Below are 24,137 nucleotides of genomic sequence, written 5' to 3'. Positions count from 1 at the left end.
GCATCTGAACTCATTAGCTCTCAAAATTAAAAGCACTTACCTCTTCAAGGACATCTGCAAGCTTACTGAGTATCTCCTCAGGAAGGCTCTGGAATGTGGGAACACTGCAATACAGAAGAAACCTCGATTAATGGATCCCTGTATGTTTACAGTTCATAAACCAACCTGCATTTAGCATTTATCAATCTTTGCCCTCATTGTTTGGGGCTGAACAAGTGTTCTCCAGAAAACCAGCATTTGCAAGTGGCAATCTGGTCTTCTTCTAGGAGCCAAGACATATTTTGATTTGATGGGAGACCACTTGCAGTAATCATGTGGAGAACTATTCATAAAGCTGGTAATCAATTAGTAATCAATTACGGAGTTACTGGACTTAATCTGTGCTGCAAACCTGCTCAGTAACGTATATGACTGTGCTAATTGTTCCTGCTCTGCTTCCATTTTACCAGAAATAACACCAAAACAGGGGACAGAAAAGACCAGCTTTAAGCAGCAACAGATCAAAGACTGACTGAAGCCACACAGAGACATAAGAAATGCAGATGATGAGGGTACAGGGTCAGCAACAAACCAGCATCTGTGAGAATTATTCAAGACTTTATAAGGAATTTTACATCCAAGTTTTTTGCGAAAGAGACTTGGACAAATCCAAGTCTTTGCAAAAGAGACAACTTTTCCTCTTGTTTGGTAGCATTTCCCTGGCCAACAATCTGCCAGGTTGAGCTGCATCTGCTGTTTGAGATGAGAGATTGATGGAGCAGTGAAGACCCATCAGCCCAGGATCCACAGGACTGATATTTAATTCAGTCTGGAGAAGAATTAGGGACATGAAGTTGGGTCTGCAATCTCTTGAAAATTACCCTGATCTTAAACCTCCACTACCTTGCAGGCTGCCCAGTGAGGTTTTGAAGTGTCTCTCCTCAAAGATACTCAAAAGCCATCTGGACATGGTCCTCAGCAACCAGCTCTGGGTGGCCCAGATTGAACAGAGGGGTGGGACAAGGTGACCTCGAGAGGTCCCAGCCAACCTCAACCTGTGATTCTGCAACATCCTGGTCTCTCATTCTCCATTTTCCATAAAAACTTGAAGCTCATCAATATTATCAAGTGATGCTACACAGACATACATTCCAGAGGCATGAAAGTAGTGTTGTATCTGTTTTAATTAAAGATGCATGTCATTGCTAGACTAATCAGCCATACATCTACCTACATGAAACACCAGCTCAAGCCTAGCACTGCTCTGATATAGCTCTACTGAGGCTATTTCTAAGAACAATTTGCTTAAGAGTTACTTTATCATGACCATTACACGGTGTCAGCATAGTCCTACTGCTCCTAATATTACACTGAGAATACATATTAACTCTCCTAACATTACACTGAGATCCCCAATGTGTTGTTCCAGTTTCAGAAATATTAATGATCAGGTGCAGAGGAAGGAGGGAAGGGGCTGCTGGGACAAGCTCCCCGATGAGAGGCGTGTGTTGCCCAAAACCAATCATGTTTTTCCTTTCACACATTTCACTTTTTCCATTGGATCATGTAACCACAGAAAAGTTACCCTCCCCATGGGGGGAGCTACAAAACCTAACCAAAATTGAGACCTTTTTTTGCAATCCTGAACTTTGGAATAAGTCCTGGCACCCCACCTATGTTTCATGAGCCCCAAACACCTTCTAGATGCACAATTTGGTGTCTTCTGCATCCAGATAAAACCCACCAATAAAAGCAAAGGGAGGTCTGAAGACCTTGCAAAGGCCTTGACAGAAAATCCCAGGATTTTGTCTGGGGTCAAGCATGAAGTGCCTAGTAAACTTAATTTGTGAGCACAATTAAAGTAGCATTGGTTTTTCTTAGCTTAAACATATGCCATGCTACAGTGAAATCTGAAAATTTTGAAGGCTTCACTATTTGCTTTAAAAAACAAAACACATCAGCTGAATGTGTTAATTGATAACAAGACAGAGGTGGCCAACTAAGTGTAGAAAAATAAGATTGTTCATGCTCTCACTAACATCTGTTTGTTTTGTTGGTTTTTTTTTTTTGCATTAGCAAACACCCTTTTTCATTGGAAGCACATAGATCCACAATGTAACAAGAACAAACAGAAATTATTAAAAAGGAATTATATATTGTCTGGACCTAAGTATATAATGAAAGTTCATTATACCAACTCTAGCATTCCTAAATGAAGAATAAACTGGTGGGAGAAGAAAATACTCCCAGACATGTAGACAAATTTTACTGTGTTTGCACCATTACACTCCCAAATTGGGGCAGAATGCATCCCAGCTTATTTTTTGACAGATAATTATGTCTGTGCAATCCAAGGAAGTGTAGTGAGAGTCATCCATTATAGACCAAATGCATGAGAAACAGAGAAATAGCAGATGAGCTATTTTTAGAGATTTTTTTACCAAACTCTTTTTGTCTATTTTATATGGCCCTTTGCAGAAGTACAGTCCAAGGTCCACATGAAGAGATGCCTCCAGTTAACCCTGTCAAGGTGCTGGTAGCACAAAACAAGGCAAACCAGATCCATCACTTATTGAAATAAAGTTTTAACAGCAAATGCAATAAAACTGATTATTCACAATATATCAATTCACAAACATCACAATGCTTTATCACAAAAGATGTGTGACTGCCACCACAGGTGACAGGAGGAGAAGCAATCTCTGACCTTTTCCAGTCTCCCTTTCCCAAACCTTGTTATATTCTTGGAGCATGAGAAACAGCTTCAGTGATGGAGGAGCTGCTCATGCTGGCAAAGAGAGGTGACTTTTTGCTACCTGTATTCCACACTGTTCAGCTATGGAATATTTTGTAGGTGATGACAGGCAATATAGCTAGTGGGGGCAGCAAGGGAAACTGATTGCTGTCTACAGGAATGGCAGAGCAGACACTCCAGTTGTCTCTAGAAGTGCAACATGACACATTTTCACACAAAGCTTAACAAGTGAAAGGAAGCTGCCAAAACAGGGGAAAACAGTTGAGCCAGATATCCACTGTGAATGTAGATCCCAACTGAAAAGCAAAGAAGCACAACCTGAAGGTGGTGTGAAAGGTCAGGTTTCCTTACCCTGGTGATCTGCTTCTGACTTCTAGGTAGAACCAACATCCCTTATTAGCTCTGATTCATCCTTTCACTGCATCCCATCAGATTATTCTTCTACACCAGAAAGGGCTTCTAAATAATCCTAGCTTTAGCCAGGCAATTAATTTTACCCTAAGATACACCCAGTGGCCCAGATGCCAGCACTCCAGCAGGACATTTGTCTTCCAACAACCAAGAAAACTGTGCACGGTCCTTAGCCATCTCCTCTCCTCAGCCTGACACGCAAGATTTTCAATAAGCTTTGCCCAAACTTTTGAAGGGTACAAAGTATCCATCCAGCTCTGGATGCAGTCAGCAGCAGGAAGGGTGCAGTCAGCAGCAGATGGTCCTTGGGGGTTAACTCAAAAACAAACCCTTCATCTTCGACTATTGGCTGGCATGGTAACAAATGCAGTCGTTGTCACTGTAGTCTGCTTTAGGCCAGCTAGGTAAGCACACTTTAAAGATCAAAACAGATCAGTAAAAGGAAATTAAGTCTGTCTGCCTTCCCTGAAACTCTGCATTTTTTGCACCCAGCTGGAGTGAAGGTTTAAAAATACTAACATCCTTGATTTACCACATTTGAGATGCCCTGACAGCACTGTCTCTTCTCTGAAAGAAATAACTGTGGATCTTTCTGAAGGAATCTTACTGACCAGAATCACAGAATCACCACAGAATCACAGAATGGCTAGGGCTGGAAGATCTACATCCAACCCCCCTGCCACCTAGCATTAGATCGGGTTGCTCAAGGCCCCATCCAACCCGGCCTTGAACACTGCCAGGGATGGGGATTCCAAAACTTCCCTGCTCAACCCGTTCCACTGTCTCTCCACCCTCCTAGTAAAGAATTTCCTCCTAATATCTAATCTGAATCTCCCCTCTTCAAGTCTGAAACCATTGCCCCTTGTCCTTTGGCTACCTGCCTGTACAAAAATACTACCTCAGCTTTCTGTAGGCCCCATTCAGGTACCGGAAAGCTGCAATAGGGTCACCTCAGAGCCTCCTCTTGTCCAGCCTGAATCACCCCAACTTTGACAACCTATCTTCATACAGGTGGTACTCCGGCCCTCTGATCATTTGTGTGGCTCTCCTCTAGACATGCTAAAGGAGTTCGATGTCCTTCTTATGCTGGGGACTCCAGAACTGGACACAGTACTCCAGGTGGGGTCTCACAAGAGCGGAGCAGAGGGGGAGAATCCCCTCCCTCACCCAGCTGTCTGTGCTTCTTTTGATGCAGCCCAGGACACAGTTGGCTTTCTGGGCTGCAAAGCACACACTGACAGCTCACAGTAAGCTTCTTCTCCACCACCACCCCCAAGTCCTCAGGGCTATCCACAATCCTTTTCCCTCCCAACCTGTATTTGTGCATGGGATTGCTTCAACCTTGGCCTTGCTGAACTTCATGCAGTTTGCACGATCCCACTTCTCCAGCCTGTCAAGGTCTCTCTGGATGCCATCCTTTCCCTCCAGGGTGTTGACTTCACCACACAGCTTGGTGTTGTCAGCAAACCAACTGAGGGTGCCCTCAATGCCACTGTCCATGTTAACAACAAACAAGTTAATTATCACTGCCCGAATACCAACCCTTGAGGAACACCACTTGTCACATGTCTGCATTTGGACACCGAGCTACTGATCACAACTCCTTGGGTGTGACCATCCAGAAGTTCCTTATCCATCAAATCCATATTGTTCCAGTTTAGAGCCTGGTATGTTGTGTTGGACAATGTCAAATGTTTAGCATTCAACACTGAAGCTGAGTTCTGATTGGGGATACTCACAAAACCCGATGTTTTCAACAACTCAGGGTGAAAACACTACATATGGGCTGCTGCTCATTGGCCACCAAGTTATGTCAGGTAGGGACTGCCAGCTGCACCAGGATCATGGCCTTAAAAAACAGAACTAAGAAATGTGTTTGCAGCCACCTTCATCAAAGGTTAGAAAAATTTACAGTGTAATCTTTACTGTTGTCTTCTCTTTTGTTTCTTAAACCAGGACACGTAGCACCACAGAATCCCATGTGGTTTCACCTTTCCCCTGTTGATAGCTGTCCTGAGATCTGGCTGGCATCAGCTAAAGTGGGATCTTGGAGGAGAGAGTTTCAGAAGTAAAGAAGAAAAAAATCTCCATTTCTTCTAAGCAACATTTACATCTTAGGGGACAGATCCTGTCCCCATCACTTATATTCATACAGCCATATAGAGGGAAAAAAATTATAATTATGGAATAAACTCTAATTCAGACCAGGAAGGAGAATGCAGAAGCACAAAGCAAGACCTGCCTCTATGTTTTGCATCGTCCCACGCACTTCATTCCAGCACTCTGCAAATGCATTTCCATCATGATAAGCAAGTTGAGTGTCAGATCATCAGCAAAGCCATCTCCCAAGGTGCTCACAGATACCATGGGAATTACCCAGTGTCAGAAGTGCCCAGAAATGCCGGAGCACTGAGATCATCCAGTGACTGGGCTGGGTATTGGCTTGATGGGGAGAAAATGAAAACAATTTTGCAGGGAATGAAGGACAGGGAATCTCCTTTGAAAGGCGAGAACTGCAAGTAGTGCCTGAAGCCAAGACAGCTGCTGGATGCCTTTGTGCAAGTGCCAGTGTGGAACAAGGGAGCTGTACATTCATTTTCTATTGCAAACTGCTGCCTCAGTATAAATTCTTCCTTCCCATCAGATTAATAGGCATTATTCGGAGAATAAAGTGTTGTTGTGCTTTTTTTTTTAGTTTTTGTTTCTGTTACTTTTTTTGGTTTGGTTTGGTTTTTTTTTTCATATGTAGCACCCACCACACTATAAGTGGCAGAAAATAAATTCATAAAAGTTTAGTTCTCCAGAAACTCAATTCTTACCCTATTACAGATGTAATTGGTAAGTCAGGGCTGGTTTTCCTGAAGCCATTTCCTGCAGGCTTTGCTTAGCCTAAAGAATATGAGAGAAAAAGGAGAAAGGGCGATGGAGTGCGACAGTCACTCATGCTCGCATTAATTACACTTACATCTGGCCTGGAAAGCAGCTCATATAATCCAGCTTTTAGGGAGAGAGAGTCTATTACCTCTGCAGATGCTACAGACAACTCATCTGCTGTGCTAAAGCTACAAAAGCATTAAAATGATTTGCAATAGTTAATATCAGAGAGTGAAAATGTTGCAGCCACAGTTACCAAGTTCTTCCACTGATATCACAGTATTCTGGTAAATAAACTCCCCAAAGGAAATTTTATTCAAGTTTTTTTCTCCCAGACTACTGTTTCTATAGCAAGAGCTTCTATACATACATATGAAAATGGGAGAGATGAAGAAAGTAAATGAAGTCATCCATGAGCAAAAGACTAAAGTAAAGCAAGCACAAAAGGCTGCATGTTTTTCCTCTTAGGATGGAATGATTATCATGGTGCCAAAGGATTAAGGTACTCAGGAGTATTATTTTCCCTCACTCTTGTCAATCCCTGTCTTTCGTTGACAGGGGTTCATTACCAGAGACAGCCTCCTACCACATCTCATTTTGCTGTCACTAGGGAGACTGTACAATTAAAAAAAAAAAATAATTGTTGATGTCACGATGAGAGTGAAGGAGAAAAATTAGCAGGTATATAAAGCCCTTCATCAATTTTATGTGCATTCAAGCATGGTATTAGTCATCTTGAAAAGAAGAATTGCTCCCAAAGAGCTACAAACGCTCAACAGCAATAACTACTTTGGAAAAAGAACTAAACTTTAAACACATTTTTGATTACTTGACTCAGAAGACTCACACCACTCAAAAATGTCAGCCTATGAGGAAACCTACACCTGATATTACCCTTGGAGTAATGAGATTATTTCTGCGGTAGCAGTTGGTATTTATATTTGTAAACAAATCATATCTATAGCCCTAAAGGAAATCTTCTGTGCCTTCCAACTCACCCCTCTCCCAACATCTTTCTATGAGTTATTAAAGATAATAAGATCTGTCACAAGAAGCCTCACACCTTTGTTTCTATGATCTTTCGTTTGTAATGCAAGCAAAGCTAACTTCTCCATAGTTTACAAGGTCATTATTACCTCTTCAAAAAAGTTTACTGTTACAGAGTTTCTCTCCAGCATTTCTCCCATGCTCTGGAAGGTTTGGTAAGAAATCATTCAGCCCCTAGGGACAATTGTGGAGTGGGTGCACTGAGCCCCATTTCTGCTTTTGCATCTCAACTGAAACTACAAATGCATCACTGCAGCACCACAGTGAAGTCAGAACACAAACACAAAGCACAAGATGCTAATATGGTGCCTAGAAAAGGAAAGATGTTTGAGACTGACTCTTGTTCTGTGTCTCAAAAGACATTAAACGCTGATCAGTATTTTGAAGACATTATAGAATTTAAAGAAGTGACAAATGGCATTTGCATACACAGACAGAATGTCCCGTTCCTCCAACTTGGGTATTTACAACACCTTCAAAAGCAATTGCATCCAGGCATTTCATCTCTAAGAGATGTCTACTACACTTGACAGCAAATTGTCATAATAATCTCTTTGTCACAAAGACACTGACAACACTATTTCCAAAGCACGGACCCTGTTTTCCAGTGTTTGCTGCTGTTGTAACGCTGCTTCCTACCTCCCTCCTTTTCAAAATCACCATGAAATGAAGGTATTAAAAAGATTACCACTGTTTTCTGTCTTCATAATTACACATATACGGAAAAAAAAAAACCAGCTACAAATGTTTTTAAGGTGATGTGAAATCACAGACAGTTCACATTCTCCCAGAAACTCCTTTCAACACCAACCAAACAAAAGGGACTTGAGAGCTGCATCCCTAATATTGAACTTTCAAAAAAAATTGCTCCCCAACAGAGATACTGAACAAACCTACATGATTCACAAAGCAAGCATCGAAACAGGTACATATCTTGTGCTTTTTTTAATTGTTATTGTTAATTTATTAATTGTTTACAATACAATTTATTAATTGTTATTGTTAATTTCTACAGAAAGAGTCAGAAGACTTTGTGCACTATAGCAAATTAAATAAAATGGGATAAAAAACCACAGAAATCCTGCCTGACACATTCCTGCATAGCAAGTTGGCACAGGTGACCCTCTGTTTGGCAGTGTCATCAATTGCCAGACAGAACAAAAAGCAGCAAAATGAGCCTTGGAGGCAGTCTTGACCTCCTCACTCTGTACTGATGTACCTGAGATGATTTACTGAGGGACAAGTCAGTAAGTAGATTGTAGTCTTTTTGATCAGGAGATCATCACTGTGAATAGTCCTCTAGCAATTGACTTAGTTACCTTCTCCACAGAGGAATAATAAATAATATTATTTTCCATAATATGAAAAAAGCACTGGAGTCCAGAAATGGCTCACTTCTCATCTTTGTGGAACCAGGTTTGCACAAAGCGATGAGAGGGCCTCATACAACTTCATCTTAGGGTGCCTGATAGAGGCACTTCAGACATTCCTGTGGAGAAGTGGTGGCGTGAATCCCAGGTAACCTGGAAAACACCCAGACCACCCTAACCACCCTAATTCAGTTACTCTAACCCAACACACTGATGGGTAAAAATCCCTTCCTCCTTATTTCTAACCTGCAAGGCCCTGGGACAGCACTGAATGATTACTACTCGGCTGGAGTAGTAAGATGAACACTGACTTCGAGATTTGCCCAAGGCAAAGATATATAGCCAGCAAATCCCTTCCCATTTTAAGAAAAGTCATTCTCCCAGCAGTGTGCTCATTTGTCAGTGGCACTGGGAAGGACTGCACATGTGCTATTGATTTTGCTGTGCAATTCAGGACATTTACCCTCTGCAAAGCTCTGAAGGCTGACAGACGGCAGCTTATCTTAATTCCTTATTTCTTGTGACTTTTATTCATATTCTTGGGAATGCTAATCCTATTGCTCTGTGTCTTTCTATAGAGGATCTCTGTTATCTCTGAATGACTTTTTAAAGATGTTACAGGTTACCGATGTAGATGTTTGCCTGAGTTCAGTTTGGACCTGCTTGAAACGTAGTACTACATGTTTTAGGAGGCTCAGCATACCAAATAATTTTAAAATGCCTCTCTATCCATAAGTGGTATACATCTATTTCTCCAGAATGTTTCAGACCCCTTATTAAATTAGAGAAAGCAGCAACACTATTTAATCTTTGAGTTTATGACGCCAGTTTTTTCTTCACCCCTCAATAAATCCCCTATATCTCAAGAGTCCAAAATTTGTCATTCACAGTAAGCCACTACAGCATTATTTTTTGTTTTTCTTTTGCTGAAAATAGAAGGCAGATGAAAATGTTGAGGAATTTCAAGTGGCTTGGATTGTATTGGAGAAATAATAAAATAAATGTGAAGGGTTTGAAATAAGATTTGAAAATTCAATTGCTTTAAAAAAAATCATATTGGGAATATTGCAGACAGGCAAAAATCACAGAATTGCTCAGTCTGGAAAAGACCTTCAAGACCATCAAGTACAACCTCATCCTAACCCTATTACCCAGCTTCTGATGACAAACAGGGTAATGTTGCCCATTACCGAAATATAATGGGTAACAAAAAACCCAAAGCCAATATGCTGAGAAGGCAATTTCAATTATTCAATGTAACCCTATTCAGCTGCTGTAAAACAATCTTCACTTACTGCTTCCTCAGCATTTGCTCAAAGAGCAAGCACATCTAGGGACTGCAACCCTAACACAAGCTCCCAGTTCTCAATCAGAAGATATTTCTGGTAAGAGTGGGTGTAACTTTATGCCCAGACTCATCCCAAAGAACCTGTTGGGAGCATGGTGTCCAACCCACATACCTCTCCCACTGAAGGATCTGGAGTCTGCGTGAGCACAGATCTAGCTACACGGATGCACCACAATCCCCATCACACTCCATGTACAAAGAGTTTTGGAGAAAGGAGGAAATGTTTTGGCAGTAAGCAGCAAAGGTTTGGCTTTTTTAGGGGTTTCTTTTTTTAGAGAAAGAAGGCTGTCTCGGTAAGATTATGGCTCTACCTATCAAAGAGAAATATAGATATTTTCTGTACATTGATTTATTCAAGGTCACATGACACCTAAATTACAAATGCCATTATAGATTAAGATCTGACTCATTGATATATCAAAATACAGTGAAAAGATGTGAGCAACAGCTGTTTAAAGCAACACTCATAACTCCATTTCTAGTTCAGTCATTTCTATATTACTGATGATCATTCCTCAAATTCTCAGATGAGGCAATTTATGCCTCTTAGGTGACCAATGTCTAACAAAATGCCTTTTAATATTCCAAGTACTGAATAACTTATTTTTGGAACAGCCATGCAGATCACAGCCACAGCACCAGCGAGCATGGAAGCATTGACTTAACCTGCAGTTGGCAGCTCCCCTCCAATAACCTCCTCCACAAAGGCTTCATTAACACTCACTGGAGAAACAGATTTGTCATTCAGTATGGATTCAGAGTAATCATTAACTACATGGGAAAAAGGTCAGATGGTGAAGATCATCTTACAGGTAAAGAAAAGGAAGGTCCAGTTTAATTAGAAGCCAGATAAACTGAGATTTTGATCTCATATCCCAGTTTTGAGCAGTCAGGGATGTACTAGAACAGCACTGGCTGTTTAGGAGAACCTAAGATCAAGCTGGATTTTTTCTTATAAAGACATGCTTTTTCCTTTCTCTATGAAAAATTTGGTAGCCTATGTCTGTGGAACTCCTGATGGATCTTAGCAGCTTAAGGAGACTGTCACTTTTTGGTTGTCCCTTAGACATCCATGATCCTGTGAAGACAGGACAGAAAAAGTGCTTATGAAGGCTGGAAATGTCCTGAAACATTGGTTTAACTTGTCATCTGAAAACACACTGAGGAACAAAAACTCCTGGATCTCATATCATATGAAGGGTAAATCCCATTTGCTTCCGTAAATCCACATCATGGATTGCAACCCTTGCTGCCAACAGGGGATACAGATGCTAAGCATCTCCTTTCCCTAAAAGTGCAGTGGAGTAGAGGAGATGCTGGACAGGTCATCTGCCTCCAGACTTCTTTACGTTGTTTTTTTTAGCTCAACATTGCCTCCTCAGGGCACTTCAAACACAAACTACTCTGTTATTCTATACTCTAGGAAAAAAAAAAAAAAAAGAAAAAAGAAAAAAGAAAAGCTGATTTCTTCTATATTTACCCACTCCAGTAGAGATTTCATTTAGTTGTTTTGAAAATCAAGACAAACTGATTTTCTTAAAATAATCTCTTTAATCTTTTCACCCTGCTGTAAGCATTAAAAATCCTGTGTATATGGATGTGTGTGCTCATGCACAAGGATATTCTAATTTGCTTTGAAAGTTATCTTCAAAGTTTTGCATGTCTAGCAGTTCAGATTTTCTCATTAAAATCAGTATTGTATTGATTTGCAGAGTGCTTTGGCCAGCTGGTTGTCCTTAGCCTCCTCCTTAGCAGCTTAACAGAATACTAAATCATTTGCAGGTCAGTTGTAATTTTCTAAATTATTAAGAAGTTAAGGATTTTTACTATCTCTCTGAGGACACTTCAGCCTGAGACTGGCTTGTCCTCATCTACAGTCCAATTCTACAGCATAATTCCTGCAAGCATATTCTGTGACATAATTTTCATTGTACATCCTGCCCGTTCTATTCTCTCTGTGCTTTAAAATAAATAAGTCTAATTGCACTGTGAGCTGCTGGGACTCAGGCTGACTTTCTTGTCACTGAGCTGTAGAAACTGCTTTCATTTTCTTCCAGAAATAATTACTCTGGTTTATCAGTGTCTATATGAAGTTTATTCTTCCTAATACATATTAACTTGTATTTTTTTGAAGTCAGAAGTGATTCATTGCTGAGTTCCCACAGTTTAAGTCACTCTGGTGATTACTGTCCTCCTTGGTTTTGGGTAATCTCTGGGTTGTATTTATTGGCAAGTCACTTGTGTTGTATTTCCAGAGACAGTATGTAATTGAATTTAAAATGTATTTCTGATGCTCATAAAAGACAAAAACGTTACCTTCTGCCTGCACATTAAAAATTAATCCCATGCAAGCTGAGGACAAATGCATAAAATTATGATGATATGCAAATGTAGCACACACAGGAAAATGAGACCAGTCTCTGACTGGATGTAAAAACATTTAATAGATTTTCATTCAAATGGCACCATTTATTGAACTGCTCTAAGGTCTCCAAAGAAAAATGCTCCGTTAGTAACCTGACTAGGTCCACTTCAGCTTGATTCCAAACTGTGATTTGTAACAGTATTAACAAGATTGTGGACCCTGTGTGAAATCAGAATTCATTTCCTGAAATAAAACAAAAAAATAGATACAATTTAATCTTTGGAGATCCTATCCAGACTGTCAAATTATCTACGTGACTACTTTTCTGATGACCATATAGCAGCAAAGGGGGGACTAACATTTTAAATTTATTCCCACTCAGAACAGAACTTTGACACTTATTTGAGATTCAGAGACTCATCCCTGAGTTTGCTGTGGACAGCTGTCTCTGACATGGGGACAATGAAGCTGCTGTCATCTATTTTTGCTCTTCTTAAATGCTGTCTACTTGCACCTCCCAGGTTTGTATTTCTCTATTTAGATGTTTTTCCTACCTCTATTTATATTAAAATCACCAAGAGACTGAAGCTAGCCTGCCCCTGGAGACAAGGCATGGAAAGAACATAACCCCGTGGTTATTCTTGACTTGAACCAGTCTCAAGCAACTGGCCATGGACCACAATGCTTTGTGTTTTCCCCCATTTTTATCTCTTAGCCAAAGCAGCAAAAAACCTTTCAGGACAGCCTGGTCAACTCTTGTTTTTGGCACAGTCAACATAAGTTAACAGATAATTTATCACCTGTGATTATAAGAGTCACTAATTCTTCTCAAGATTCCCAGAAGGCTACTTAAAACTGGGCCTAGAAGCAGAAATAGCAATCCATCTTTTCCTCACATGGGTTCTTGAGATCTTTCTTGTCTTCTTCTTCCCTGGTCTTCCCCCCCACTGTGATGGGGAGATTGCTGAGACCCCCCCCAGAACATGGGCAAAGACATGAGCTTTCCTCCTCTGGCTGCCCCAATTCAAGTGCAAACATCTGCAGGAATTCAGCACTGAGGATACGAAATGCTCCATGTTGTGGTGCTGACTGCTTGTTTTTCCTAAGATATTTTGTAGAGTTATTTCAATACAATGGTTTGAAATTATTTAACTTAGAAGAATACCTCAGGTCATGCTCTAGCACCAGGCAGGTTTGCTTGAGGTGATTGACATCCCTGGCCTGACATTGCTCTGTACCTTCATCTTCTCACACTGACTGGGACAAACTTTTTCTAACCAGAATGGGACAGGATTAGGGGCAAGGGCAACAAAGCTGACATTACTGTGGAAGTCTGCTACAGACCTCCCAACCTGAGCAGTGAGTTGGAAGAACTCTTCTCTAAATGCCACGTGAAATCTGGCGGTCATTTGCTCTTGTTGTGGGGACTTCAACTTCCCTGATGTCTGCTGGAATTACAACTCGGCAGAAAGGGAACAGTCCTGAAGGTTCCTGGAGTGTGCTGAAGATAAATTCCTAACACAGCTGGTGAGGGAACCAACCAGGGAAAGTACCCTGCTAGACCTGCTCTTTGTGAACGGGGGAAGGGGCTTGTAGGAGATGTGATGGTTGGAAGTCATTTTGGGCACAGCATCCACAAACTGCTGGAGTTCTCAATTCCTAGAAATGCCGGGAGGGGGCGTAGCAAAACTGCAACCCTGGATTTACAAAGGGCAAACTTCACCCTCTCCAGCAGCCTGATGGCCATAATCCCTTGGGAATCTGTTCTCAAGGGTATAGGAGCCAGGAAGGCTGAGTACTCTTCAGGAAGGAAGTCTTGAAGGCCCAGGAGCAGCCATCCCCGTGTGCTGTAAGGCCAGCCAGCAGCACAGAAGAGCAGCCTGGATGAACAGCTCTGTTTGGCTCTCAAGGAGAAAAGGAGAATTTATGATCTTTGGAGGAAGGGGCAGGCCACTCATCAAGACTACAAAAATGCTGTGAGGAGATGCAAGGAGGGAATTAGGAAGTCCAATGCCCAACTAGAAATTAATCTGGCCTGCATGCTTTTAGGATAAGTAGAAGTTTTATAAATATATTAACAACAAAAGAAAGACCATGGAGACCCTCCATCACCTAACCAGATGCAGGAAGATGCATGGTGACAAAAGATGAGGAAAAGGCTGTCAGGTGGATGGTTGAACTACATGATCTTAGAGGCCTTTTCCAACCTGGATGATTCTATGACTTTAAGATCCCCTCTCAATCTTCTCTTCAGGCTAATAGCCCAAGGTCTCTCAGCCTTTCCTTGTAAGACAGATGTTCCAGTCCCCTGATCATGCTTGCAGTCCTCTGTTGGGCTCTTCCTAGTATATCCATAGCCCTTTTCAACTGGGGAGCACAAAACTGGACACAATGTTCCAGATGTGTTCTCACTACGGCAGAGGGAGAGGAGATGCTCCCCCAACCTGCTGGACACACTTCTTAATGCACCCCAGGATATCGGTGACCTCCTTGGCCACAAAAGCAAACTGCTATCCTATGGATACCATTGCCCACCAGTATTCCAAGATCATTCTCCATGGAGCTGCTCACCAGCAGGTCAGGCCCTAATCTGTACTGGAGCAGTGTTACTCCTCCCTGGATGCAGGACTCTACACTTCTTCTTGTTGAAGCTCTTAGGTCCCCCTTTGCCCAGTCTGTCCATATCTCACTGAATGGCTGCCCAGCCTTCTGGTGTATCAGCCATTCCTTCCAGTTCTGTACCATCAGAAAACTTGCTGAGCTCACACTCTGTCCCCTCATCCAAATCATTGATGAAGATGCTGAATAGAACTGGAACCAGGACTGACCTCTGGGGAACACCACAAGTTACAGGTCTTCAACTGGATTCTGCACCATGGCTCACAACACTCTGAGCTCTATTGTTTAACCAGTTTTCAGTCTTTAGCACTATTCACCATTTCAACCCCCACTCTATGAGCTTGTCCATGAAAACATTAAGGGAGACAGTGTCAAAAGCCTTGCTACAGTCAAGGTAGACAACATGCACTGCTCTCCCTGCATCTACCCATTCAGTCACACCATCATAGAAGGCTATCAGATTAGTCAAACATGATTTCCCCTTTGTGAATCCATGCTCCTGATAACTTTTCTTCCATGCTCTTAGAGATGACCTCCAGAATGAGCTGCTCCATCACCTTTCCAGGGACAGAGGTGAGGCTGACTGGTCTGTAGTTTCCTGGATTTTTCTTGCCCTTTTGAAGATTGGGGTGACATTTGCTTTCCTCCAGTCCTCAGGCACCTCTGCCATTTTCCATGATCTTTCAGAAATGATGGAGTGCCACCACAACATCATCCAGCTCTCTCAGCACTCATGGGTGCATAATGTCAACCATTCATCAAAAAACTGGTTCACATCACTTACAGAATATTTTCACAGTAACTGTGACACAGAGACACCACAGACTAGGGGCAAGAGACAAAACAATCAATTTGCCAAAAATACTTGGTGGGAATTTAGCAATTGAGTTAATTTTACTCTGCAGGATATCCCACTAAACAAAAGCTTCTGAACAACATCTACGGTCATAAATGCTGATGGCTACTTTCTGTAACAGTTTATTTTCTTCTAATTATAATTGACTATCTTTAGCTGAATACTTTCCACATCTTCATACTTCAGTTTGTTAATCCATTCTGAAGGGAAACTACTATTTGTATGTATAATGCAGACTGCCAAATGTCAAGACAATTACAATTGACAAATGAGATATACATCTAAAGAGCTACTTCTAATCACATCAAAGACTGTCCTTTATCTTTCTTGTACTTTGCTAATATAAACCACAATGTATGTATGTACTCTACTCAAGAGAGATGAACGAAGATGTGCTTGCAGAGTGATATAAGCAGGGTCTTTTCTAACCTTCAAGTACAACAATGAAACCAAGATCTTACCCTATTCAAAGTGTTTTCCTCTTGGAAAAGCATCTTGTCATCAGAATAAGCAAATAGTCTTTCTGTTCTCACATTAGCACAATATACCCTCCCCATAACAACAGACCACAATGTTCAAACCAGCAGCAACATGGGGTTCCTCTTGCAACTATGAGGACTTCTAGGACTTCAGAGCCCCATGACCTCTTGTCTACAAGACTTCTCAACCCCCTCAACCTCCTTCTTAAACCTGGTTTGTACACCAGAGGTTTAGTCTCCATCCAAGACTTAACACTGTGCACGCCTGTATACTGCATTCAACAATCATGAGCTAAAAATAACCTCAAATAATCAGAATAGCAAGCACTCGGGCTGAAACAATAGTAAGGGCATGGGTACCACTTTCAAAGCATTCTCCCTAGTGTAAGTTTCTTCCATGACAAGGCTACTGTTTCATGCCAAAAGACATTGCCAACATTTTTTATTGCCTTTGAAGATCAAACTCCAATGAGTTTCCTACCCACTGGTTATTTAATTTCACCAGTTATGTCATACCATGGGTTATTCAAAGAGAAGATCAAAACTTATCACCTTCATCTTGCTTCTCATCTTACTCCAAGGACGGAGAAAAAGAAACATGCAGATAACAGATGGATTATGAACAGTGAAAATCACAAAGAGACAGAAAATATCTCCAGCAACTGGTCAGGTAGTGGAATAAGCTTTATGAGTCACTCCCATCCATCATGCTCTGCCAGCCATGCTCAGACCACCATGGCAATCTCCCACTGCTCTCACGTAGGCTGTTGGGTGAAACTCAGAAACCCACTGCTGTGACAGCAGCACTGCTGTCAGCCAAGCACGACAACTTCGGAGGCATTACCTGACCACGAACAGTGAAAGTTAAAGTCTAACATATTCCCTTTGCTTCAAGGTCCATCAGAAGTCATGCATGGTTTGTTTGGGTGTCAAGAGGAGTAGAACCCATCGCTTTGAGCAAAGAAACAGTAAAAGCTCCCTAAGCCACTTTCTTAAGATTTATTTCAAATATTTGTTAATGAAAATTTTATTCTTTGACCTTCCAAGCTAGCTATTGACAAGGTCCCCAAGCTGTAGGCATGTGAGTCTACTTAGTATTGCAATATATATGATATAAAAGTAGATAAACACAGACTGTATTAGTGTAACACACTAAAGCATGCTTCATCCCAAACATTTTCCAGAGATACAATCTACATCCAAAAATAATTCCTTTTGCTTATGAATCACCGTTATCCTATGAATACAGCATAATATTAGCACAATATTTCATTCACACCTCTAATTGCACCCAAATAGCAATCAGCTTTTCCTGCTCTGAGGCTTCATCTCCCAGGCAGTATGCTTTCATGTCCCTAGAAGATGTTACACCACCTTTTTGTAATGCCAAGGCCAAAATTAGATGTGCCATTCCTTGCCAAAAAGTATCAAAGGGTGGCCTTGCTGCATGCCTCCAAACAGCCAGCCCAATGAAGGACTAGAGTTTAATGAGCTGTTCCTTTGCAAGCATGCCTGCTTCTTTACTTAATTTGGCCTTTAATACAGCTCAGAGTACAAGATGTGCTCCAGAGTTATGCATTGTGACAAGACAAATTCAAAACCCCTGCCCATTTTTCTCCTCAATAGAGTTTGTATTCAGCAACACTGTTTATTTGCAGTCAGCAACTGTTTCATCCAGATTACTAAATGAAGGTTAAAATCACTCCTTCAGAAGGAGCTCAACCAATCCATGTGTTTTATATTCCCATACACATGGTTCCAATTTGCAGAGGAAGTCCTAATCTATTTTTTTCAAAGCTCCTAAGGGCCCATAAATGCTATTTCATTTTTTCTTGAACACAGACATCAACATGGATAAATCCCCAAAGGATTTCCAATCAGCAAAATATGACTATGTGATTTTTATTCAAATGAGGAAATCTGAAGGGCTTTGTGTTTATTAGGAGTTCACTGTAGTGACAGTTAATCGGACTCTTGAAGAAATCTTTGTTCTTGTACTAGATTTTTCAAAAAATTTAACCAAATGACCCAGAAAAAAAAAAAAAAAAAAAATAAAAGGATTGCAGGGACAAATGGAACATCAATTCCCATTTTCCCATCATTCTGTTTCTCACCCACAGCTGGGTTAGCTGGGTAATGTGATAATTATCAGCCATCCATAAGGAAAGATGAAATGAAAGCTAAAGTCTTTCATATGCAAGTCCACTTACAAAACCATCTGTAGCTGTTTTTTTTTTACTGTGGTTTTCTTGGGAAGCACCAGCCACTCTTCTCCAGCAGAGAGAAACACCACTTCTTCATGATCTGTCTAAATATACTTAAGTAACAATTACCAAAATGCCTCCACTTATGAATCTGTACAGGAACTTTCTGATTTACACAAAATAAATGCCAATTAGATCATGTGAAGAAATAGTATCTTTCTGTGACTTTTGCTGTAGTCTTTTGCACTGACCCCATTAGAGGATGCTTGCCTTCTCAACGCTGGCTGGCACACAAAGGTGTCACTGATAACCTTCCTATCCCATGACCACTTATTTCTCCAAAGAACTTGTACCACCTAAGACCGTCATCATTCTATGGAGCACAACTCCAGCTATCCCAGGTTTTCCTATCTTCCCTGGACACAACAACTTAACTTTCAACACTCTGACATGAGTCCCTCCCATGAGGTGTAGTCCCTCAGGAACAGACTGCTCCAGCACAGGCAACCCACAGAGTCACAGAGTGGTTTGGGAACTGTCACATCCAGGGTCCTCAATGGCTGCAGATTCATGCCTGTCCCACCAGAGTCCTCCATGGCTGCAGATCCACATCTGCCTCTCTGTGATCCTTCACAGGCTGCGCATCCATCTCTGCCCCACTGTGATACTCAGGGAGTGCTCCACCTGCTCATCCATGGGCTGCAAGGGGGGCAGCTCCCACCTAGCCCCAGGCTGCAGGGGAAATCTCTGCTTGGGCACCTCCTTCCTCATCAACCTTGGGATCTTTGCTCCAGCATTTTTCTCACCTCCTCCTCTCCTCTGCTCTGAAGGTCTTTTTGCATTTCATTTTCCCCTTCTTGAATATGTTACTCACAGAGGCACATCCAGCTCCTTTAACCTGCTCAGACTTGGACAGAGGCAGGGCCAGACTTGGAGCCAGGGAAGCTTTCAGCAGCTTCTCACAGGAGAAAAAACTCACTGCACTAACTGAAAACTGAAGCCAATCAGTTAAGACTTTCACATGTCCTATTTGTCCTGTAGTTTTAACACTGGAGCTGGATTTCAGAATAAAAACAAAACCCCAACAACCTCACTGTCCTTATGTCAGGATGGCTAGAAACACCTACAGCTCAAGTTTCTCACCAAGCTGCAGCATAGCATGGCCCTCCCAAGGGGCAGGGGGAGGACATTCCTGTACACTCTTCAACTGAGAGCTCCTCATTGACAAAGTGCAACCTTGAGTGTGCAGAAATATATAAAAAAGCTGAAAATATTGTACTGAACTACACACAGGCCATTAGGAGGGTAACTGCTGTTTATTGCCATTTCGATGCCCATCAGGTCATTATAAAAATAAGCCTGTTTAAGACCCAGAAACGAAACTACTGTAAAGAAAAAGCACTAAGGCTCCAGTTAGCCTTTTCCACAAGTGATTAGACAGTTGCCATGGCAATGAAGCTGATCCTGCCTGACCTATTTTTCATTTGTGTGGTAGTGACCATGGGAAGTATTATTTCTTGCTGTGACATTTTGCCATGATAAGCATGTAAACGTGAAATAAAAAGATTAGGTTTTTAACTATTCAGGCATATAAAACCCCTCACTTTTTTTTTTTTTTCTTTCATCAAGAAAATTGGATGAAAAAGTCACAGCTACATTTACTTAACAGTCAATTTTAAAAGTATGGTTTATGTTTTAGACGGTTAATTTGAAATGTGAAATCACAGGAAACATGTGCCACTACTTTGAGGCCAAAGCTCATTAGAAGTGCTCATTACTGTAAGAAAAACAGAACAAATAAAAGAGATTAAAAAAGGGAGACAGCAAGAAGATCCAAAAGCTGGAAACATTCACCACCATGAGTACACTGGCTTGGTAACCAGCATACCCATGTTGGTCTTCTGTCACTACTCTCCTCTGTGGCTGGGTATGACAGGAGGGAAGGCTCTTCCCCCTACCTTGAAGCATCCTCTACATTAGTTCATGGCTACCCACCTGCTGCCAGATTGCATTTAATTCCACTCTGCCTAGTACCAGTTCCCCAACCTCAACAGTAAAACACTAAGAGGCTCCAACAAATTCAAAACTGGCATATGAGATTCTTCCTGAAATCTTTGACACTTCCTACTCCCAAAGACAGAGATTTCCCCCCCACACACACCTCTCTGGTGGCCTGCCCTGACCTGCACCGTCTTTCCAGGAAAAGTATTTGTTCTCAAGGTTTCTTGTCCCTCTCTGGCTCAGGAGCTAGGAACATTCATAGAAAGCCCTTTAAACTCAACTCCAAGGGAGGTGGGGATAAAGCTGGGCTTACTGGAGGAGGGCCTGGGAGCACCATGTCAGTACCAACTGGCCAGCTTGGTGAGGCATGCTTTAAGATGAAAGACCTGGATGGAGGGACCAAAATGACAACGATCACCCCACTAACACCACTACATGTGATATGGGATTAAAGCAGACCAACCAGTGTAAAAAGTGCCTCAGCTGTCTTCTTAAAGCAAAAGGTCAACCTCCTGGAGTGTATGTATACAAATGAATGCAGTCTGGGAAATAAAATGGGGGAACTGGAGATCTCTGCCCAGTCAGATAGTTATGATATCATAGGAATAACTGAAACATGGTGGGATGAGTCAGATGACTGGAGAATCATGCTAGAAGGTTACAGGCTGTTCTGTAAAGACAGGCAGGGGAGAAGTAGAGAAGTCACACTATGCTAAGGAAAACCTTGAATGAATAGAAGCCAACTATGCTAATTGTGGTAGCCCTGCTGAATGCCTCTGGGTCAGAATCAGAGGGGTTGTCTCCAAGGATGACCTTACAGCAGGCATCTGTTCCTGACCCCCAAACCAAGCCAATGTGACCAATGAAGTGGCACTTGGATCAGTCTGGCAAACTTCAGGTCAACAAAACCTGGTCCTTAGGGGAGCTTTAACTACCCAGATGTTGGTTGGAAGAGCTACACTGCAGCTCACCTAACATCAATCAAGTTCCTGGAATGTGAAGACTGCTTCCTCACGCAAATGCTGGATGTGCCAACCAGGAATGGGGCACAGCTGGACTTACTACTCACACACCTGCTCTGTGATATCTCGGTTGGGGACAGACTTGGATGCAGTGACCACAATATTGTGGAGTTTGGGATATTGCTGAACATGATGAAGATCAATTCAAGAATAAATGTTTTAGATTTCAGAAGAGCAAACTTCAGGTCGCTCAGAGGTCAGTTGGAAGGGATCCTATGGGAAGCTTCCATGGAGGGTAAAGGAGCCAGTGAGTGTTGGGAGTTTTTCAAGGACACCCTTCTAGTTAAGAAAAAGGCAAGAGAAGTAGGCAGAACAAGCAACACCCATGGATAAACTGCAAGCTTCTGAGTCTGCTCAGAACCAAAAGGGAAATGTACCGGAGTTTGAAAAGTGGAACATTACTGGTTGAAAATTACAAGGCCATTACCAGGGTATGCAGAGATGTAGTTAGGAAAGAAAGATGTCAAAAACTTAAAGAAAGGGTTCTTCAGATACATTAACAACAAGCAGAAACAGAAGAATAATACTGGCCTGCAATACATTAAATAGGATAGGTAAACTACTCATCAACAATGCTAAAAGGCAGAGTTTCTCAACACCTTCACCTGTCTACCAGTGCTGCTATGTCCTAGGCCTTAAGAACAAAAGTTTGAGTTGGTGCAGACACTGACCCTCCATCACTGAAGGAAGAGCTGGTGTATCAACTACTACAGAAGCTTGACCTGTACAAATTGATGGGTTCAGATGCCATCCACCCCAGGCTGAGAGAGCTGGCAAATGTCATTGTGAAGACGCTCTCCATAATCTCTGAGAAGTCTTGGGGATCAAGAGATGTCCCTGAACACTGAAGGAAGGCTTATGTCATCCCCATCTTTAAGAAGAGTTCCAAGGAGGACCCAGGCAATTATAGACCCATTAGCCTCACTACAGTCCCTGCTAAAGCCATGGAGCAAATCCTCCTGGGGAGTATCACAAGCCAGTTGAAACACACGACTGGGGAAAGTCAGCATGGATTTATTGGGGGCAAATCATGCTTGTCAAACCTAATTGCTTTCTACAACAAAGTAACACACTTTGATGCATGGAGAGTGGTGGGCATCATCTACCTGGACTTTTTCAAGGCTTTTGATACAATCCCCCATGGACTCCTTAAGGAAAAACTAACTCATTATGGCCTTTTCAAGTGGTCTGTGCAGTGGGTGGGAAACTGGCTGTCATCGTTTAAGCTCAGCTGGTACCAGCCCGGCCTCTGCTCACTCACCCCCTGCCCCCAGTGAGAAAATCCACCCAAAGGCTCATTAATCGAGACAAGGAGAGGGAGGTTTTAACTCCTCAATTATAGTAACAGACAAAAAACAGGTTCAACTTGGCAAGAAAAAAACGCTTAATTTAATCTTCAAGGAGAAATAGAAAACATGGCTAGATCTTAATACCTTCTCCCCTGATTTCTTCCCAGGCCTGGATTACTTCATTCCTGCCTCCCCCTCAGCGGCACAGGGGGACAGGGAGTGGATGTTCAGGGTCAGTTCCCCACTGACTCTGTTTCTGGTGTTTCTGCTACTCTCTTCTCCTCAGGGGGAGGACTCCTCACATTCTTCCCCCACTCCAGTGTGGGGTGCCTCTCCTGGGAGAGAGTCCTTCAGGAACCCCTCCAACATGAGTCCCTCCCACCAGCTGCAGTCCTTCAGGAACTGCTCCAGCCTGGGCTGCACACAGAGTCACAGCTGCTTTGGAAACAGTCACCAACTCTGGCTTAGGGTGTTCCATGCCTGCAGATCCACATCATTCCCTCTCCATGATCCTACACAGGTTGCTGCTTCATGTCTGCCCACTTGTGACACTTCAGGGGCTACAAATCCACATTTATCCCACCATGGTCCTTCCAGGACTACACCACACTTATGCAGAGACTACTCCACCGTGCTCCTCCATGGACTGCCAACAGGATGCTGGGCTGCATCAACAAGGGCATCACCAGCAGAGACAAAGTCACCACACTGCTCTACTTGGTGCTTGTCAGACAGCACCTGGAGTATTGTATTCAGTTTTGGTCCCTGCTCTACAAAAAGGATACCTACTCTGTACTCCATGTTGAGTTTCATGAGGTTAATTTTGACCCAACGTATATTTCAAGGTCCCTCTCAAATGGAGGGCCCACTCTTGGGCTTGGCACCAACAGCCCCTTTCCCCTAACTTATCCCTGAAAGATGATGATTTGCTGAAGATGATTCCGACCATCCAGGCTGTCAATGAAAATGTGAATTATCTGCCCAAGTGCCAACCCCCAACATGCTCTGTATTTCTGTGGCACCAGCTAAATATCCAAGTCACTAATTACCTCTTTCCCAGCCCAACAGTCCTGCAAACTTACAACCCATCTAATCTCCCGTGCACACAGCTCATTTATCCTCAGCTTCCAACTGACAACGCTGCAGGCAACAGTGTCAAAAGCCTTTCTAAACCCAAAACAAATGACATCTGCTGCTCTCCTCTCCTCTCAGAATCACAGACTGGTTTGGGCTGGAAGGGAGCTTAAACCTAATCCAGTTCCAACCCCTCTTCCATGGGCAGGCACACTTTCCACTGGACTGGCTGCTCCAAGCCCCAGGTGGTCATTTCATTGTGAAAGGAATGCACCACCAAGAGAGCAGAAAGTCCTTTCATTATATCTAAAATATTCCCTTAACAAATTATTCAGCCCTAAAGCTGCATTTTTCATCAAACAAATGGTTTGCCAAAATGCTCTGTGGATTTTCAGGCAAACTCAGATTTCTCATTAGGATCAAAAGGCAGTTTGGATACAGTTT

The 24,137-nt window shown here is 42.3% G+C and overlaps 1 protein-coding gene across 5 annotated transcripts in view; it reads right to left on the bottom strand.

The window, feature by feature from the left end:
* The window catches only part of PRKG1 (protein kinase cGMP-dependent 1), a 426,892-nt gene that overhangs the window by 124,308 nt on the left and 278,447 nt on the right, over window positions 1-24,137 (bottom strand). For all 5 annotated transcript variants that reach the window (XM_071748882.1, XM_071748881.1, XM_071748883.1 and 2 more), the window contains one exon: window positions 41-104. In XM_071748882.1, the coding sequence (XP_071604983.1) occupies window positions 41-104 (64 nt within the window). The remainder of the gene's footprint in view (window positions 1-40; window positions 105-24,137) is intronic.

The sequence above is a fragment of the Heliangelus exortis genome, chromosome 7 (assembly GCF_036169615.1).
Source record: "Heliangelus exortis chromosome 7, bHelExo1.hap1, whole genome shotgun sequence".
Classification (NCBI taxonomy): Eukaryota; Metazoa; Chordata; class Aves; order Apodiformes; family Trochilidae; genus Heliangelus; species Heliangelus exortis.
Note: the sequence above shows the minus strand (reverse complement) of the source record. Positions and strands in the feature narration are given on the sequence as shown.